This window comes from Ixodes scapularis, unplaced genomic scaffold (assembly GCF_016920785.2).
Source record: "Ixodes scapularis isolate PalLabHiFi unplaced genomic scaffold, ASM1692078v2 PGA_scaffold2__306_contigs__length_199485367, whole genome shotgun sequence".
Lineage (NCBI taxonomy): Eukaryota > Metazoa > Arthropoda > Arachnida > Ixodida > Ixodidae > Ixodes > Ixodes scapularis.
The window spans coordinates 138281573-138303397 of NW_024609857.1; the positions used below are offsets into that span (position 1 = coordinate 138281573).

The 21825-nt window shown below is 44.3% G+C and overlaps 1 protein-coding gene across 1 annotated transcript in view; it reads right to left on the reverse strand.

Moving 5' to 3' along the window:
- LOC115318729 (lysosomal acid phosphatase-like) overlaps positions 1 to 21825 on the reverse strand; it is a 118658-nt gene that overhangs the window by 47400 nt on the left and 49433 nt on the right. Inside the window, exon 3 of the mRNA XM_040221932.1 lies at positions 19851 to 19976. Within this exon, the coding sequence (XP_040077866.1) occupies positions 19851 to 19976 (126 nt within the window). The remainder of the gene's footprint in view (positions 1 to 19850; positions 19977 to 21825) is intronic.

Below are 21825 nucleotides of genomic sequence, written 5' to 3' on the forward strand. Positions count from 1 at the left end.
AGATAATAAAATTGAGTCAATGTCACCACTTCGAAATATCTATATTAAAATAAATTCAGTTCCAAAATGTTACAAGCTGAAAGCAAATATCAGGAGAAAACTTGCACACACCTTGTGAGCGCACCCCGTGTTCATCGACGGTACAGCGTCAAATGTGATGCCCACTCCATTCACAAAATGTTCCGAGCACAGTCGAGAGGATGGCATTGGGGAAAAGTCTTTTCGATTTAGGGACGCAAGCCACTACTGCCGGAAATCGGGGTCATGTGGAAAGCGATGGAGCTTAAAGACACTGCAGTCGCACTCGCCTTGCCGGATTTCGTGCAAGCTACACAGGCTCTCGGACAGTATTCGACGCTTTCTGTCGTTATTCGTGCACCATATAACTGAGCAATGGTGTCTTGATGACCGGGGGACTGTTGCCATCCAAGCCCGTGGCTCTAATTAAGTTTGGGAGTTTAAAACAGAGAACAAAACACAAACGAAGTTCGGGCAATGCTTACACCGAACACAGGGAAAGCCAGTGTTCTGGGGCTTTCACTGTCTTTAACGCTCCAGCAAGGGGGAAAGCGCCGATAGCCCTTTCCCCTTTTATCTCTCGCACTCTTTTAGTAAAACAGTTTATACACGGTTCTGCTCTGCTTTAACCCCGTTAAACAAACTTCTTACCAAGCACCGGTGCACTGCGGAAAAGCAACACCAGCGGAAGCAAGCTCCACGGGTGTTGCTTCTCCGCAGTGCACCGGTGCTCCGAAAGAAGTGCGCTCAATGGTGCTGCGAGAACAAAAAGTATGAATTATACGAAAACATTGTTCGAGTTAAGCGGCTTATAAATACATTGAAAACGTAGCGGGTCAACCCAAGTTTTGAAATTGGTTTGACTTAACCAGAAGTATTAAATATCCGAGTTTGAATTATCGCGAGCCTACTGTATATACTAAGGGAGATCTGGCTCAATCCAATATGCTTAACATCACTGAATAGTTGTGCAATTTTAATTGGCTAGTTTTATTTCTCAAGCACTTGATATGTTCGGTATTCAAATCAATGCAAATTTTTACTTTGGTTCAATTTATGGGGGGTTTATTTTATATGTCATGTTTAGTAGGAGCTAGGCTAGTTGGTAAGCACGTTGCTTACTTACTTTAACCATGCATGTCATATACAATTTGTTGCGATTGTGTTTGAATGCAAATCCTCTTCTGCTCTTTATTTCAAGCTGCCCTTACATGCACCATGAAGATACCGAGGAGGTCTTCAATTGAATGACAACTTCAAGCACAAGCATGGAGGGGCATCTAAATGGCCAGCACAAGGACAACTATAATGTAAATTTTCTCCAAAGTTAAAGCAAGGCATGCCTTCTTCCAATAAAGGTATTGTGGCGAAACTTCTTAATTGGTTCGTTTGTTGAGCTGTCATCTATAGGAACAGCTGAGCTCACACAAACAAAATCCTGGCAGTGAGAAGTACCGGTTGTGTGCTCTTTCTCTTTTGCAAAACATGAACTTTTTGGCTAAGGATGAAAGATTATTCAAGTTCATATCTACAATGACGGAGCTATGAACTCTCCATACCAATCTACCCCAAGAGCTTCATGTGACTTAGGCTTGCTTGAATATGGAAGCTTTTTGCACTAAGTAATGAAACACTTGACATTTACGTCTTTTTGAACTGGACTCTCCGTAAAAACAAGGCATATAATTTTGTAGAATGGCGAAATTTCTGTAGCCCACATTACGGTCAGCTATCCGTAGGAAATGTGAAAGCTGTCCGCACTAAATACCGAAGGACTATACCTTTCCGAATTCTATAAGGCTAAAGCTACGAGTCATCCGCACCAGTCCTGCACCTCTGATAAGTCAGGTGACACCCCTGGCAGATCTAGAGCTCTGCCAGGTTAGTCGCCTCATGTATCGGAGGTGCAGGTGGTACGGATGGCTCGAGGCTTTGGCCTTATATAATTCGGAAAGGTATAGTCCTTCGGTATTTAGTGCGGACAGCTTTCACATTTCCTACAGATAGCTGTCCGTAATGTGGTCTACAGACGTTCCGTCATTCTACGAAATTATATGCCTTGTTTTTACGGACGGTCCCGTTTCTAGATTTCGGCAAACCATACCGGCAATATTGAACCGGCAACTTGTACCCGTAAAATGGAAAACGGATAACTGTCTGTAAAGTGAACTACGGACGTTTCGTCATTTTACGGAATTATATGCCTTGGTTTTACAGACAGTCCCGTTTCTAGATTACGGCAAACCATACCGGCAATATTGAACCGGCAACTTTTGCCCGCAAAATGGGGTGAAAATTTTTTACAGTGTAAGTACACATTGCAAAGTGCCCGATGGCCCGGCCGTCTATGTTTCCTTCTATTGTTTGGATATACAAGGATTTGATGCGCAATCCTTTCCACTATGCTTCTTGGCGTTCCATGTGATCGGCAGGTAAGGGGGTGCCCTGATTTCGCCGCGTATCAATGATTTGTTGTGGCCCCGGACGCTTTCCTTGTTTACAACGCATTGGCGGTGCGACGCGGCCGGAGCCTCCTGCCGAATTTGAGAGTAGACATTCATCACGACCTCTTGAGCCTGACTCCTAAACGTGCCTTCGCGAAAGGACGTTTTGAAGCGACTCGGTCAGGAAAGCAGCGAAGCACATGATTCGGCCATTATGGGAACGAAATCACACGAAACAAAAACAAGCGCTGCATACTTGTTGCCCAAGGGATGTACTTTTTTCATCAAACCACATGCATTTAGATATATTAATAAAAACAAACTTCAGATATTTAATTTCTTTAGTTGCAAATCATACTCAGCAGTACACATCTGGAATATTGTGGAATGTTTACGCACAAAACAGTCATTTATACAAAAAATACTTTTGCGGACTACTTCGTGGTGCGTAGGAATGCTCTTCTCGAAGTTGCGAACCGTCCCTCAGCCTTTGGCTGCGCTCGGACGGAAGCTGAAACAAAGCATGCGCCTCGCAAGTGGGCTCATTTTCGTCTTCGGCGCATGAGAAAGGAAGTAGCGCTGACGTCAGAACGCCGAGCCCTGATTGGCTGATCGCGACCGCCTATCTGAGAGTCGTCTGCTCCTTTGCAACGTTATCTGCGTCTGTCTTACCTTTCCTGCGACTTTCGGAAGTGCAGGTCTTTACGAGCGAGCTCTACTTCACCTTTTAGAGAGGGCAGACGAAATAACTCGAGCGGTACGTTGTTTTTGTCGAACAACTAGCAGACGCGCATCAAGTAGAGACGTCGAAGGACTCACTGGCGAGGTGTCCCGAGGCGCCAAGGTTTGTTTGCTAAGAACCATGAGTGAGCGTCCGCAAGTTCCCTTCCAAATACTTTTTCCCTTCTTTCGTGTGCGGCGAGACTCCTCACTCTTTAATGGCGTCGGCAGGCTGGCGCAGTTAACGTCGTCTGCTTTACGTCTGCTAGTCAAAACGATGGCAGCTTTACCTTTCCTGCGTCTGTCGGAGATTCACAGCTTTTTCACCGGCGAGAGTCAGCGCTTCCTCAGAAAACAAGGAGATGACAAGAGGAAGAGATTCACCTCTTAATCTAAAATTGAGGTCAGCGATCAAGGTATAATACGGAAAGGGTTCACAAGGGTCGCGCGGGCATATTCCATTCAGCACGCCAGCCGGTCGTGGGCAGACGGTATTGGCCAAGGACCGTCGGAGCACCGCTGCGCCGAGCCGGAGTGCCTGCTAGGCCTATCTGCCGAGCTCGCTTGGTCGGGGTCAGTAGAATAGTGGTCGTTGGAGCATTTCCCGGGTGTTTGTGGATTCAGCGTTCTTGTTCAGTGTGATTTATTTCAAGTACTTTTTTTTACTTTTTTTCTTGCTGCTTGTAGTCGGGACGCGTGAGAAGAGCACGTACCAAAATAAACGTCCGTTAGTCGTCGCGACCAAGTAACTGACGACGCTGTCGGCCATGCTGATTTGATCGTAAGTAGTGCGTAATGCAGCTTCGGGGCTGTCCTAGGATTCCGTCGTAACCTGCGCAAAACTTACGATAATTTCGTTTTGTGAATACGAATCTGTTCTCACGTTTTGTCTTAGGCACATTTTTGGCGTAAGATTGTTTTGTGAATCTTGCCTCTGCACTTTCGAACGTAGCAGGAAAGGTAAGACAGACGCAGACGACGTTGTGAGCAGACGACGTTGCAAAGGAGCAGACGACGCTCAGATAGGGGGTCACGATCAGCCAATCAGGGCTCGGCGTTCTGACTTCACCGCTACCCCCTGCGCAAGAAGCAGACGAACTTGCCCTCTGCATAGCGGCCCAGCGCCATGGCCAACTGTATCACCGCTGACCGCCAGCGCTAACGAAGCACTACTGTCTCGGAACGCTGGGGGACACATCTAGAAAGAATTGGAGGAGCAACAATTTTGTAAATAGCCATGTTCAACGGTCAGATGCACCGCTAAAGAGATCTCAGCAGCGCGTTGGATGACGAGAAAAAACACATTTAAGGGCGCTTCTATATTTGTTTATGTCGCTGGCAATGCGGCTCTCATGTTTCTCCCTTACGTTTTTTTTTAATTATTTTTCTTTGTAAAACTCTGTTTCTGACAATTAGTGTCGCACTGTAACTTTTTTTGTTCCTGATAAACATTTAAGTGTTAGTTTTATACGATAAAATACGCATTTACGCAGCGGCGTTTGAGTACGCGTACGCGGGACATATCTTTTCATGTCACTTCCGCTTGTTAGTTCTGACGATAAAGTCACCCGCTCGATTTACGCTCGCGAATACCGCAGAACTAGTCGAGACTTCGTCGCTGCTTTTTCTCTTAGTTGGTGACTACTCAGACGCAGTACTAACTCTAAAAGAGCGCCGGTTAGTCACGACTGGTGAATACGGCTGATGATCTCAAATGGGCTTAAAATGTTAGACAAACTCAGCAGCATTACAAAAAATGCCCCGAGCGTTTTGATAAAAAAAGATGGCTGCAGGATCTAGTTTTGTTGGTTACCCATAATTTGCGAGAGCATTCGCCTAGGACAACCTCAAGGACGACGTCTAAGACGACGTTGAGAACGAGGTGCTAGGAAACGACATCAAAAACGAAGTTTAAGACGACCTCTAGGACGACGTTTAGAGCGACGTCAAGAACGACGTCTAGAACGACCTTTAAGGCGAGCTTAAGGACGACCTCAAGGACGACGTCGAGGATGACGTTCTAGAAGACGACGTAAAGCACGACGTCTAGGACGACCTTTAGGACGATCTCAAGGACGACATCTATGACGACGTCCTAGAAGACATCAAGGACGATGTCTAGGACGACCCGTAGGATGACGTGGAGGACGACGTCAGGGTCGTCAGGTCCATTGAAGAGGGTGCGAATGTGAAGGAGTGCGAAAATGTGAGTTTAAATTGTCTACCGCGCAAATCAACTGCGCATTAGGAGGCCAGAAAGTGCAAGAAATCCTGTATGTGTGGAGGGGGGGGGGGAGGGGCTACTAAAGAATGCTACGGCATTAAAACATTTCATGCAGTGGCGTAGGCAGAAGGGTGGTTTGGGGTCCATTCTCGTAATCATTACTTTTGTTCTTTGTTAGTAAAGAGAGATAAATATTCAATGACCACCCCATTCTTCCAGCCGGTCGGGGGGTTGGGGACAGCCATTTGCGTACCCGTGAATTTCATACAGTAATAATAATAATAATAATAATAATCTTTTATTTTTATTCTTTCAGTACGAAACAAAAGAAGGTGTAAGAGAGGACAAAAAGCTGCTAATACAGCTTGACGAGGCCCTAGTTCCCATACACACCTTGATGGAAAAAAAGCGCAAAATAAAAGTACACTAGACCAAAAAAAATCAAATATACACCAGCACACCATTTCAATCATTATACCTGTTTATGTAGAAAGTTAGCTAAAAGACATATGCCACTCAGATAGAAACAATATTACAACTCATGCGTGTCGCTACACGCTATCACATAGAAAATGAGATTGCATTAGTATTTCTACTAACATTCGATTTGACTTTCCAAATATACACACATTATTTGCTTCAAGTTCACTTAGCAAAGATGGCAATACATATTTTAAAAATGTAAATTCATAATTAGTACGGGATGTTGCAACATTCGAGGTCTTGCCATTGCGGGTAACGTATTTATGATCTTAGTTAAACATAACAGTGCAGAAATTTAAAAAAAAAGTATTTTTGTGCATTAAGGCTACATTACAAGTCACCAACAACCGAAACATGTGCAGCTGTTCAATAGGAATTACACGGTGCTTTAAAAAGAGTTCCTTAGAAGGATGCAAAAAAGAAACATTTGAAACAATTCGAATGGACCTCCTTTGGGCACAGACTACTTCACGCAAAAATGGGACTAGACCCCTCTCCTTCCGGGGTTTTCGAAAGGTGGGGTAAATGAGACGGGGCTTTTGCGACAGGGATTCTGCAGGCAGGGCAATCGTGCTACACCCGTCACCGGTAACCGGTGCAGAGAGGTCGCCTACAGTGTCGTACGCCATGTGGATGGCTAACGAGGCGGCTGCACCAATGTTTCGTGCGGTCTTGGGTAATGCTCCCAATGCTGGCGTAGGTCTTCCGGCAGGAGATGCCGTTCGCCACATCCGTTCCGCATCGTCCGCGGTCGTCGTAATCGGAGTTTGAGGTTCCAGAACAATAGGCAGGCATTCGAGCACCCCCTTTTCAGGCGGCGAATTTCGGAGCGCATAAAGGTAAGCCGGATGTTAATTTTCGATTACAGCTTATTGAACAGTCAAACAAGGTTGGTCGTTGCCACCGGCGTCGAACCAGCACTAGCACAATTCGAACGTGAAAGCGGTTGAAGCAGGTGCGCATAGTCCCGCGCGTCATCCTCGTTGTCGAGCGTAGCATCCGATGAACCTCGGTAACCCCTTGTACAATCTGAGCATTTGTAAGCACTCGTACCGTTTTGCTTCAACATGTCCTATTCCTCCTGGTTTGCGCCGATGCATTTCCAGTGACAAGGTCAATTGCACAATCCAGAACAAGGCAGAAACTGATGTTTGGCTTAAAAACAAACGAAGCACGTACCGCACACCTCAGTCGGCATTGCTATCATTACGCTTCAATCATAGTTATGCCGACAGATCTGATGTTTCCAGGAATACTCCGATCATTATTGTTTTAACAACAGCAATGTATCTGGGCCACTCGGTCGGTTTTGTTACCTTGAAGATGATCCTGTCGGCTTCCCTTCGCCGTTGCTCCGCTTTCAATCTCCCTCGGCGGGCAACTATAACTCTTCTCGCTGGCTTGATGACAACTCCTAGGGTTCCAGGTTTGACTTTCATCCAGTACATCGCTTTTTTAATCTGGTGTAGTCCATAAAATACTTTTTGTTTGTTGTAAGCAGCTACTTCGTACATTCAGTGTTATGGTCGGTTCACACGACGGACTCATCCGCGGACGGATCAATCACGTGACGACATGTCCGCGGTTCGTCCGTCTCCCAAGTGCATCCACACCAAGGAGACGACGAGCACACCTGAGTTAGGACGCACTGAACCTGTTCGCCACCCCACAGTACCACGATACTCCAACACAGCCCTGTGGCACCGTTGTCAAAAAAAGAACTCGGCGTTCGTCACCACGATAAAGAATCGTACGCCTCTGTTACGTGCAGATCGACACAAAAAAGAATTGTGATAGGATTTCCGCGAAGCTCCACTAGCTTTACTAACCGAAGGCATGACTCTGCCACAGGCAAGGTTCTGTTCGAGGAGGGTTGGCGTAGAAGCGACGAAGTTCTGGGATCGCGGAGGCGCGTTTCGAGATGCTTTCACGCACTCCGCGCTCGTGCACAACACTCAAGCACACCACAGCGACAAGACAGATCTTGCCCGGTGAAAGGATGATTGAACGTGCAAGAAAAATTGCGACGTGCTAGACGAGTTTTTACGAAAGGTTCTTGACAGGGACCCGCAAAAGTACAGGGACATGCGCCGCGTCAGCCGGTCAAAGTTTCTGCAGTTTCTTTTGCGCCTGGAACCAAGAATCGCACGACAAAATGAACCAGCGAACCTACAAAACACAACGATGCGCCATTTTTTGTTTAATCATCCAAAAGCAAAAAAAAAGAACAAAAAACATTATACCGTTGCCACACTGAACGCTTTTCATGTCAATCTCCTGCCAAAAATCCGCGAGTGAAAAGTTGCTCGACTTTATCAGTCCGCCCGTCAGCGGACGAGGCGGGGGTCGCAGGAATCGGGGAAGTGTCAGTCATGTGGCAGACGGTCCGCGGATTAAAATTTCGATTCGGTTCCTCGTGTTAATCAGCTATAAACGAGATATTCGTCTTCCTTACAAAAAAGAAAAAAATAATTACCTTTGCACGATTTTTTCCTTATTCAAAGGCCAACTCCGGTCTATATATATATATATATATATATATATATATAGATGCAAGGTGACGGTAGAAAACAAACCAGGAGGATTTTATTCGACGTTTCGACCTCAGGCAGGTCTTCGTCAGGAATAGGGTTACAAGAAAAATGTCGTTCTATTTATACAGTTTCGAGAAGGCAGAGAGTACGCATACAACGAAAGTGCATAGGGAGAACAGATAAGAAGTACACCACTTAGAATCTCACACAAAAGGAGATAAGGGATGAGCGCTAAGACGGAAGCAACCGCACAAAGTCAAAAAAAAAAAAGCGAGGACGAAGGTAGGTGACTAACCAAATGACACTTCGCGATTTTTTCCCCTTTCTTTTTGCGCGCACAGAACACAAAGTGAGGGACGAAATCTAAGGCGGGGATGCCGCACACGGAGGTCGCCGAATAAATAAGGTGACACATCAAAAGTGGTAGGAACTACGGAAATACAGGATGTACGGGAACTAAACAACACAACAAAAGAACGAAAACGCACTGTCCAGTTCTAGCCCTAAACTCAGTACCACAAAATTCTAGGTTCAAATGGTATATTGTTTATGGTCGTTATACTATTTATTGGCGAGCGCCTGAATCGATGCAAGTGTTCCTGGGCTTCTATTTATTCCTTCCCTTATTGTGTTAAATCGGTATATAAGAAATGACTCGCGCTGTTCGCGCTCCCGATTTGATTTGAATCCAGACTCTAAAAGTGTAACAGATAATTTATCGAATTTGTGGTTCTCGAGGGTGAGATGTTTTGAAATTGGCAGGCTCGGCAGGGTTTTTGCGTGTGATCTGTGATTGTTGAAACGTAGCCTGAACGCTGTCTCGGTCTGTCCTATATATTGTTTTTTGCACACCTCACACTGTATCAGATAGATTACGTTTGAAGAGTCACATGTAAGCTGCCCTCGGATTTTCATTGAGAACTGGGAATGCGTGCTACTGGCCGTGTTCGTTTCTCGCGTGTGTTTGCATACCAGGCACCCTGCTTTCATGCACGGTCGGCATCCGTTATTTGGTTGGGACGAATTCAGTCGGAAGTTAACTAGGCTGTCTCCAAGGTTGCGTGAACGTCTATAAATTACCCCGGGAGGTGATGGGAATGCACGTTTGAGACGTTCGCTTTGTTCTAAAATGTTGTAATGTCGCTTTAAAATATTATTTACGTTGGGGAAATTCACACTATAGGTTAGACATAAATTCGTGTGCTGCTCGTTGCGCTGAGGAGGGCGGTCCTCAAGAAGGTCAGCGCGGTTTAGTTGGGCGGCTTTTTGAATTGCGTCGTTAATGACCCGCATAGGATATTTTTGTTTTTCCAGTGCGTTCCTTAGGTGATCAGAGCTCGATTGAAAGTCCTCTTGCCGTGAGCATACACGTTTAAAGCGGTGGGCCTGGCTGTAGGGTATACTATTCTTACAATGACGGGGATGGTCGCTTTCGTAGTGGAGGTATTTTTGCCGATCCGTTGGCTTACGATAAAGATTAGTTGTAAGCTTGCCTTTTTCTAATATTACAGTGGTATCCAAGAAGTTGATACTGGTCTGTGAATACGCGTGAGTGAAGCGGAGGGTTGGATGTGCAGTATTGTACTGATTTATAAACTCTAGCAGCTCCTCTTCTGTGTGCGGCCAAATAAGAAAAATGTCATCTATCAACCTTTTGTAGATTGGTGGTTGTAAAGAACAGTCAGAGAGGAATTTCGTCTCCAGTTTGCCCATAAATATGCTGGCATAATTAGGTGCCATCTCAGTACCCATCGCAGTGCCGTGAATCTGCCTATAATATTCTTTGTTAAATTCGAATGAGTTCAGTTCTAAGACTAGGTGCGTGAGGGTGGCAACGACGTGACTATGAGGGGTGTCTACTTGTCTGTGTTGTTCGTACATTTCAATTAGAGAGGCTATTCCGTCGTCATGTGGGATATTGGTGTAGAGAGATGATACATCTAGGGTGACGAGATACGACCCCTCCGGTACAGGCAAATCAGAAATTTCTCTCAAAAAATGGGTGGTATCCTTGATATAAGAGTCGAAAGTTAAGGGTATGTGCCTGATTAAACTGTCTAAGTATCGCGATATCGGTTCAGTTATTGTACCTGATCCTGACACGATTGGTCGACCTGGGTTGCCGGCTTTATGAATTTTTGGGAGCATGTAGAAGCGACCACAAGAAGGTTGAGTTGGCTTTATTGTATTGTATTCATTTGCAGTTATCTTCCCTTGTTCTAGAAGATCCTTTAGTGCCAATATTGCGACTCGCGGGTGTTCTGCCGTAGGGTCGCCCGTTAATGGCTCGTAGAACATTCGATCGGTTAGTTGGCGGTGGCCTTCCCGGATGTAGTCGTCTTTTTTAAGAATGACAATTGCCCCACCTTTATCTGCGGGTTTTATTATAATATCACTCCTAGCCGTTAGTAATTTTAGGGATTCTTTCTGAGATCTCGTTAAGTTGTTCCTCTTTTTCGCGTGACTGCGATATTCCCGCAAAATATCCCGTTGTACGGCAGCTATATATAAGTCCAGACAATTGTCACGCTGAGTGCGAGGCCTCCAATCACTCGTAGGTCGCGAATACGGTTTCTGGGGTACGGATGGTTTATCGAGAAAGTACTCGCGTAGCCGTAGGCATCTCGCAAAGTTGACCAGGTCTTTATGGATTTGAAATTCGTCGAAATGACCGGTTGCCGGGCAGAAATTAAGACCCTTTATAGAAGGCTTTCTTCATCCGCGGTTATGGAGACGCCCGACAGGTTTACGATGGCTATGTCGTCTAGCTTCTCGGTATCAAGGGTGTCGCCTTGTGGGCTAGTTCTCACAGAGGTGGGTGTCTCAGTATTGGCACTATTTTGGCTTGGCATTGAAGGAAGAGCTAAACCTAAGTTTGGAACCTTGTCTTGTTTAAGTTTACGTAGCTTACTAGTTTCAAGTTCCGTGCGTTTCTTTCTCTTAAATTCAGTTAATGCGTCAGCTTCTTGTTGCGATAATGTGGTGTTTGAGCGTAAAGTGGCCGAGATTGAGGTTGTCAATTGTTTTACCTGTTTATCACTGTGTTTAATTGCAATTTTTACCAGTCTGAGTGAAGCCTCTAGTAGGACGCTTTGCCATTCTAACTGGTCACTTTTGTCTAGGTTTGTAATTGCGGGAAGTAGAGAGAGAGACATGCCCTTCGGGGCGATTCCTGCGCTCAGGTACACCTGCAACGTTGATTTATGCAGTTATGTCTAACTAGCTTATCCGAGAGTTAATCTCTCTACACCAATATCCCACATGACGACGGAATAGCCTCTCTAATTGAAATTTACGAACACAGACAAGTAGACACCCCTGATAGTCACGGCGTTGCCACCCTCACGCACCTAGTCTTAGAACTGAACTCATTCGAATTTAACAAAGAATATTATAGGCAGATTCACGGCACTGCGATGGGTACTAAGATGGCACCTAATTAAGCCAACATATTTATGGGCAAACTGGAGACGAAATTCCTCTCTGACTGTTCTTTACAACCACTGATCTACAAAAGGTTTATAGATGATATGTTTCTTATTTGGCCGCACACAGGAGAGGAGCTCCTAGACTTTATAAATCAGTACAATACTGCACATCCAACCATCCGCTTCACTCACGCGTATTCACAGACCAGTATCAACTTCTTGGATACCACTGTAATATTAGAAAAAGGCAAGCTTACAACTAATCTTTATCGTAAGCCAACGGATCGGCAAAAATACCTCCACTACAAAAGCGACCATCCCCGTCATTGTAAGAATAGTATACCCTACAGCCAGGCCCACCGCTTCAAACGTGTATGCTCACGGCAAGAGGACTTTCAATCGAGCTCTGATCACCTAAGGAACGCACTGGAAAAACAAAAATATCCTATGCGGGTCATTAACGACGCAATTCAAAAAGCCGCCCAACTAAACCGCGCTGACCTTCTTGAGGACCGCCCTCCTCAGCGCAACGAGCAGCACACGAATTTATGTCTAACCTATAGTGTGAATTTCCCCAACGTAAATAATATTTTAAGGCGACATTACAACATTTTAGAACAAAGCGAACGTCTCAAACGTGCATTCCCATCACCTCCCGGGGTAATTTATAGACGTTCACGCAACCTTGGAGACAGCCTAGTTAACTCCCGACTGAATTCGTCTCAACCAAATAACGGATGCCGACCGTGCATGAAAGCAGGGTGCCTGGTATGCAAACACATGCGAGAAACGAACACGGCCAGTAGAACGCATTCCCAGTTCTCAATGAAAATCCGAGGGCAGCTTACATGTGACTCTTCAAACGTAATCTATCTGATACAGTGTGAGGTGTGCAAAAACAATATATAGGACAGACCGAGACAGCGTTCAGGCTACGTTTCAACAATCACAGATCACACGCAAAAACCCTGCCGAGCCTGCCAATTTCAAAACATCTCACCCTCCAGAACCACAAATTCGATAAATTATCTGTTACACTTTTAGAGTCTGGATTCAAATCAAATCGGGAGCGCGAACAGCGCGAGTCATATCTCATATACCGGTTTAACACAATAAGGGAAGGAATAAATAGAAGCCCAGGAACACTTGCATCGATTCAGGCGCTCGCCAATAAATAGTATAACGACCATAAACAATATACCATTTGAACCTAGAATTTTGTGGTACTGAGTTTAGGGCTAGAACTGGACAGTGCGTTTTCGTTCTTTTGTTGTGTTGTTTAGTTCCCGTACATCCTGTATTTCCGTAGTTCCTACCACTTTTGATGTGTCACCTTATTTATTCGGCGACCTCCGTGTGCAGCTTCCCCCGCCTTAGATTTCGTCCCTCACTTTGTGTTCTGTGCGCGCAAAAAGGAAAGAAGGGGAAAAATCGCGAAGTGTCATTTGGTTAGTCACCTACCTTCGTCTTTGCTTTTTTTTTTTTTGACTTTGTGCGGTTGCTTCCGTCTTAGCGCTCATCCCTTATCTCCTTTTGTGTGAGATTCTAAGTGGTGTACTTCTTATCTGTTCTCCCTATGCACTTTCGTTGTATGCGTACTCTCTCCCTTCTGAAAACTGTATAAATAGAACGACATTTTTCTTGTAACCCTATTCCTCATGAAGACCTGCCTCAGGTGGAAACGTCGAATAAAATCCTCCTGGTTTGTTTTCTACCGCCCCCTTGCATCTGTTATCTAGGCCTTCGGCCTCCAAGCCAACATGCCTCTCTCTCTCTCTCTCTCTCTCTCTCTCTCTATATATATATATATATATATATATATATATATATATATATATATATATATATATATATAATCGCTGTTAAACCGCGTGTCAAGTAACGGAAGAAATGGCGTTTCAAATAAATATATGCCCAGTTACATCCTACCAGCATTTCGTAGATGGCACCTTTCTTATTTTTAACCGATATCGTGTGAATGACTTCTACTTACCTTTGTACAGCAATGAACTGTCTGTTCAAATCACATGAAAAGTAGAGCATAACAACGCGCTAACTTTGTAGGTTTTAACTGTTCGCCGAATTGACGGCGGTCTCGTATAAACAACTGTGTACCGCAAGCAATGCGACTACGGTAACGTTTTGAGTCTCACCACCTTTTGGAACATAAGCGGTGTGTTGAACAGACCTTAATGAACCGATCTGTATACATCCTCTCAAACGCGGAATTACGCACATCTGAAAATGCAGTTGTTGTTGAATCCCCTTGAAACGTGGCTACCCAGGAAGATTTATTGAAAACACGTGGAAACAGATGCGCCGAGGCAGGAGTGAAAACACAGATAACTACGAAGTTGTGTTGTAGTCATTCCATTCGTGAGAGGTTGGCTCGGAATCTATTCGCCGTGCCCTCCTCCCCCTAGGCATACGAACAGCTTTCAAGACCCACCTCAAGCTGCGTGACCTCATTTTAAAACCAAAGAATTCAACCCCTCCAGTGTCCCAGTGTGGTGTGGTGTATAAAGTGGCCTGCCAGGAATGTGACTCATCCTTCATCGGTGAGACGGGCCGGAAACGAAACACCCGCCGCAAAAATGACAAGAGGGACTTGTAAAAGGCCGCACATGCAACGAGGTCAAGAACTGAACTATTTCCGCCTTCACCTAAAGAACCGCAGTAACAAAAAGTCCGGCTCCTCGCGGAGCATTACCGATTTTCCCCTTTATTTGTAGAGTTAAACTATATGTAGGAGCATTTTAGAGTAGATATATGTTATCTCATCATGACGTGCACGTCTCAAACGCTAAAACTTTCGATTCCTCCTCCGATAACCACGTCTTGTAAGCACTTTTGACTAAAACTCCCGGGACTGGGACGAGAAGGTACGTCTCAGTCTCGGGGTTTTAGTCAAATCTTTAACCACCACCAGCTCGTTTGTGCCCTAACCTTTTGTTGTAAAAACTATACTTCGCGCGGAGTATGACCAATGCTCAAAACTTCCTTTTTGATTGAGATGAAAACGAGTATAAAGGGTTACTGCTAGAAAACAGGTCACAACTTTCATTTTCAGAGCGCGGTAACCATGGTGCGAGAACAAAGGTGGGACCCACGAAAGTTTTTAGAGTCGTGGCGCATTGGTAGTGACGCATCTGCCCGCAATGCGAACCGAGGCCCCCTTTCCGATGTGTACGCGGATGTCCTTAAATAGCCTTCTGCTGTCTGTGCTCCCCTCATCTGTGTCCCTGAACACGCACTGATGATATATCCGAATCCCGGACAAAAGCTCACCCATTTTTTCACAGATCCGGACAAAAACTCACCGGGAGAAATGTTCATGTTTGTCTTAACACGAGTGTGGACAACTTAGGTGCATGCGTGCGACACGAAAAGGCAACGATAAATTAAATCTTGCAGGCGCATAGTTCTTAATTAGACTAGAAACAAGTTTATTTATCGATTGGATGGAAGCGAATGCAGTTCCTTACTAGCTCCAGAAGTCTTTGTAGATCTGGGTGTACCTGGAACCCCTGGAATATATTTTTCAGGCGATTCTGCAGGCGCAGAGTGGTTTCTTCCACCCGCTTCTCTGAGGGGTTCACCTCTCCGGCCGTGAGTCAATGGCGTGGCAACGAGCGCCTGATTTTCCTGTAGGCATTCAGTCAGCCTCTAGATGCTTGGATAGGTGTGGCCGACAAGCTTCTGGAACCCGGCATTCCATCCTTTGCAGGTGTTGTTCCTCCGGTCTTTATCTTGAAGAGTGGCGTCGTACATATTCTACCGTTCCGGGGGAAACTCCGGCTGTCGTCGGCGCACAGTCAGGCAGAGGGAAGTGTTCGCTCTCGGTGCCGCCGCTGAAGGGGCAGAAACTTAACGGAAGGGGCCGTTGACATACGGGCAATGAAGGTAGTCCAGCAGGTCGCCGATGTCACCGGTTGACGTTTCCCTGATATAGGTTAGTCCTTCGTGCACAATATGTGGTGGAAGGAACGACAGCCTATCCAAAATCCTGCACAGCTTTCTAAATTGGTCATCTGTCTTGTACTTGTCCAAAAGGCCCAACTCCCGTTCCTTCAAAATATTTTTTGCAAAAAATCGCAACTCAATGGTTTGTATATTACAGTTTTGCTTCAGTTTCCCTTTCACAACACCCTGAGATAATCGTTGATTCCAAATACATTTACGACACTCAAAGACGGAAAGAATTTAATTTCCCCAGCTATTCACTTCAAATATTACCCTAAACCTCTGAACCCTTGAACCCCAAGAAGGTCACCGAAGGGTGACCTCGCTGCCTCGGTCGCTCTTTGAGTTCAAAAACTTTGGTTCGCGAAGTTTCTTGGGCGTGGCATAGGGGTGCTCTGGCATACCTTGAGTCAAGCAAGCTTTATCTTATCAGCTCCACTCAGTTTTAGTGACCTAAATTTTGGTCCCAAAATGTTGCTTTTCTGTCTTTTATGGCATACACTTCGTTGTGCTCCTCCTCACTTAAAGAAAACTGCATACCTTTCATTGATTCGGCCGAAACGTGAGTACGCATCGAGCATCTGGGATCCTCACCAAGCATATTTGATCACTGAAATAGAAGCCTTTCAAAACCATATCGCGCGCTTTATTTCTTCTGAATATTCTCGACATTCCAGCCTCACCTTATTAAAACAGAAAGCCGACCTTCCAGAACTGGCCTTAAGACGCAAGCTTTCTTGCTTATGCCTTTTACTATGCACCATCTCTTAACCAACGCACCCTAAATCAGTCGCATTTCGTTACACCTCATCTTAGTCACTCATGTAAGATTGACCGTTTCACCTGCCGCACTTCTTTTTTGTATTCCTTCTTTCCCAAAACAGCAGTGTGATGGAGTGATCTAACAGAGCGCATCGTCACCGAGATTAACCCTGATAGCTTTCGTTGGCTTATCAGCAGCCATTTAGGCATTGTATGACACGATTTCTTTTATGTTGGCAATACTGTGGAAGATATTATTTTTGTTGCTTGATTTACGATGTTTTATATATTTGCACTGCTTTGCATGTTTTTTATTTATTATTTTTGTGTGATATATGTGATGTACTTATCCCCCCCCCCTTATGTAATGTCCTTCCCAGAAGGACCTTTAAGGTATTTTTATGAATAAATAAATAAATCTGCCGACACTTTTTATGAGATGGGATGCCAGTTCTCCTACAAATGGTGCAATGTTCATCCCGTCCTCCCTTTATCCCATCCCGTGCTTCGCCGGGGTAGCAAAAAAAAAAATGAGGTGAGCTTTTGTCCGGGTCTGTGGAAAACCGGGTCAGCTTTTGTCCGGTTTTACTGAATCGATTAAGTTTTAAGTTTTACTTTTTTTTTTACAGAAAAGTTTTTACAAAAAAAAAGGGTGGAACTGAATTAGATTCAGTAATGTATACGCGTCGTAAAGAAAATCAACTCATTTTATCCGGTTTTACAGCTCTTCCACAAGCCTGCACCAATATCTAGGGGTCCGAGGTGCGGCAGTAGCATAGCCTTGTCTCGTGAGATGAATTCCTGGGTGTTGAAATTTGCTACTGCACTTCGCGCCCGGGTTCACAGACGTCGGCTGTTGGAAGTAGTTACGCGAGCAGAGTACGCCCTGCCGGATTAATGTCTGGCACCGTGCAGCACTTTTGCATATTCATAGGTGAATAACAAGTTTAGAAGCGCAAACGTTTGTGTAAACGTATAGCGCGGCAATGGCGAGGTTCTCGCTGAAAAGAGACATGTTGATGCACGTGGTTCGCCTGGCAGAGCTCACAGAAAGTAAAAAAATAGTTAAAAAATTAAGCTCCCCAACACAGAACCTAAAATGTAAGCCAGAGCTTGGCTGTACACCTAAATCAAAGTGTACAAAATGTTTGCCCCGAAAAGAAAGACTGCGAAACATGACGAGAACCTCTAATGGTATGCCTGATCCGGCGCCTACCGAAGAACGCCATATGTGAAATTTAGGGCAGAAATTTAGACCATATCCAGAACTGAATCCGGCCGATTTGCCGAAAGCCCATTGGTAGACGGACAACTCGAAGAAGGACAATTCGTCGAATAGGGCAATTCGCTCAGGGCCAATTTGCAGAACGGAGAATGGGGCGAAAGTTCCTTTTCGTCGAACTATAGGTCGAACGGTCAAAAAGACTTGCACAGGATGTCTAGAGTTTCCCGGGGACGTTGAGGCCTTACAATGGGACCCTTTTTGCCAAAAAAAAACAAAGGACGACGAATTCAGTTCTCAGGATTTACAAGGGTCCGGTAATGAATCGTGAAAATTTGGGTCGGTCAAAATGATAAAAGTCGGGCTCTGCGTGAAGACGTTCACCCGACTCTATGATCATGCAATTTGGAAATACCGAGGAAGGGCTAATCTTCTGATCCTGGATGGTTATACGTACACTTGGTATACGCGTGCAGGCGCACATCCAACACCACCTTCCTGTTGGTACAGCCACCAGGGCGTACTGAATTTGCCAGCAAAAAAGTCTGCAAGTCTACGTTGGCGAACAACCTCCAAGGCACGGCTATCGCAAGAAGGTACTAAAACCTGTTTTCGCAATTATTTTTTTTTACAACTTCGTAAAGACAAGACTCGTACGAAAACTAGAAAACGCTCACTTGAAATTATTCTTTTTGACCTACATAATCTCTTAGCGACGTGATTTAGTCACGAATTTACAACAAGGCTACACCGTGGAAGCAGTTTATGTTTGTAAATCGCCGCTCTTGTCAATGTCGATAATCATGTTTGCATTGGAAAGTCGGCGAATCGTGAAGAGATTTCCTTCTAGGCTCAAAAGCATATCACTCCAACTTTGTTGTGGCTCTTTCGACGAACATTTTTTTTCGAAAAGGCCGGCCGCTTCGACATATTTCCCGTTCGACGAATTCGCCTGGGGTGAATTGCCCGATCCAACGAATTGTCTATCTACCAGTTGTCTGTCAACAAATGGGCTTTCGACGAACTGTCCTAGACCCATCAAGAACACTTCTAGCCTAGAAGAAGTATTTGCGTTATAATTGAATTTCAAAGAATAATATACGCGCCCGTAAAACCAGGTGACAAAATAAAAGCTTACCAAAACGTCCGCATACCAAATGACTTAAAAACAACATGACCGCATACCTAAATGTACACAACAGATTGTCTCAGGTCTAATTTTCTTAATAATTCATACAGTGTCTCCGAGGAAATTAGGGGCGGTACTGCACAGCCATAAGCAGCGTTCCTCCCGATTGAAGTAGTCGCAATTGTTGGCACGAAGGCGCGAACCCATGAGCGGCGGCGACCTGGTTCTGATGTTATCATGTTTCTTTTGGCTAAATAAATTTATATTTTGTTCGCCTCTTTCCGGCCATGCCGCGTCAGTTTTCTTTTGCCAAATATTAAATTTTGTAAAAACAAAAACAAACTTGAACGGATGAAAAGTAATGGCGTGCTAAACTGAACTTGCCTGTAATAATGTTTCAAATATTAATGTAACCAATTTCGTAATTTTAGGATTACCCTCTTTAACTCAATTTTACAAATAGTCGAACATATGGCATCAAATTACAGCTATACTCGATTATACGGCGTTCTATTACGTTGATCACAGCTACTGTCATGGCAATGAAAGGTAAATAATTCGGCTGACAGAGGCATAATTTGGCGAAATCAATTTGCGCATTCCTTTATGTGTTTTCATAACTCTATATGAAATTCAATTATAGAATATCCGACGTAGTGCTGTTCAATTCAGTAAGAAACTGAAAGCAACAAAAGGAACACAGATAGAGCAAGAATAAACACCGTAAATTCTGCCACGCCGGTTGCGATGATGCCTTGCGATGATGCCTTGTCCTGTCTTTATTCTTTTTGTTGCTTTCCATTTATTTTTATAAAATCAGCGTGATCTATTTCATTAAGTATTTATAACGCTTGAAGTATGTTACCAAGGTTTAGATAAAAGTTAGTGCCATCGGCAAACAAAAATGAAACTCCATTGCTTACGTGTACTTATCGTGACCCTCGACGACTCTGGTTATTGGAAATGGAAACCATTTTTTGTTGTCGAATTTCCGAGGCGCTTTGGCCGGGTAAAGCTCATAAAGCACAAAGGCAGCACTGTTGAAGCAGCTATCATGCAAGGCAAGGAAAGGGAATGAGCACATTGACCTAATACGTAACGTGCCAGAAATCGTGAAACTCGCTGTAAATTCTGGTGCAGAAATCAGCGCCTGCGTACAACGAGTGCGAAGTTTCATCAAACATATATTCCAGTGGTAGATTAACTATCCTTGTGAAATTTTAACACGTAACAACGTTCTTGCAAAAAATTAGAACAACCTTCCTGGGACTTTTAACAGCGTCCTCCGAAGCAAAAAACAGAGCCGCCCGAGAGTTGGGCTTGCGGCGTCCTCTATGGTACGCTCCCAAAACAAGAGGCGAGTCCTTGCTTTCGATTGCGTTTACAGGATTCACCTAAGGTACCCAAAAAACGAACGACCGAAATTCTTGGGGAGCATGTTGCATTCCGGTTGCCTATTGTGTTTGCTTGTTTTTGAGGACACGCAGTGAGTGGCGCGTGCTTGAAAGGTCTCACTGCCGAGGACGATTCTTTTTTCCTTAATGCTGGAAAAAGAGTTTTTCCCCATAACTCGTATCTAAGATGCTGCCATCAGGTTGGTACCTTCGGAATGCGGTGGTTAAAAATGACTCCTTTACTCTCCCAGCCATCATTTACACCTTCCCACTGGCTGTAACGCAAAACTGCACTGGCGAGAAGACTCAGTGTTCCCATTGTTGTTACTGGGGTTATGTTTGGACAATTAGGAACAACGTCAAGCTTTCCACCATTATAATAATCGATGAAATGAAACCATGATTCATGCCCTATTCACAAAAAAACTACTAATTTCGCGAATTAAAACAAAAGTTACATCCCTATGCCCTCCGAACATTAATGTCGCCATTTATTGCGTGATATATTGGTAGGGCCAGGTGGCATCGCAATCGCTTAATGGCATAATGATGCTGTTGTGCTTTGCTATTCTTAATAAAATAACGGATACTTTATGCCTCTCTGCTTATAATCCCGAGAAAATACTACAATACCTTAATGTTTGGTTGATCTGTACTACTCACACCCCTTGATAAAATGTTTCCCAAAGGAAATAAATTATCATTGTGTAGGCAGGTTCATTGTTTTCTAAGAGAAAATAAAAGCACTACAAATTAAGAAATCGTTCTTGTAGAATAACTCTATCGACTGCGATGCAGCTTAGGATACGTCTGTGAAGTGGCAATTACCTAAATTGTTAGTAAATAAATTCTGGAATAATTTTAGTTGGCATATTTTAATGAAAGGTGTGCTCCCCATCGTACAAATATGCCTGACAGTTATTAAAAAACAAAATTTCTGCTCGGCTTCATTGTCTCTCAAATTTTAGAAGTGGGCCGTAGTGTCTCCAATTTAGAGTTTTTCCCCTATAAAGTGAGCGGTTTTATTAGTTGTCTAGTTTAAAAACAGAACATTACACGAATAATCACTTAAAAGGGGTATCTCCTGTTTCACTAAGGTCGCTTCCATGCACAGAAAAATGTCCACCGCATAATCATATTGTCACAAAGAGGGGCCATGTGTTTTGTCTTGCTGTACCTGCCCACGTACACCTCCATCGTTCGGATAGTTTGTGGAATATTTGGTGGCAGTTCAGAGCTTCAGTGACCAAATTCACATTTTTTGAAACATATATTAAAGTATATGTATGTGCCTCACCTGACCTCGCTTGCAGGTTTAGTGGAACCAGCTGAAATCACCAAAAATTTATAGAGATTGTATTTTTATTGTTTTAATATCTAGAATTTTTTCGTAAGTTCAACTGGTTCCACCAAACATGAACAACCAACTCGCTTGAAACCTCCAGGCACAATGTTGAAGTTTGATATTCTGTACACCCCATTGTTTTGCCTGAATTCTTGCGCA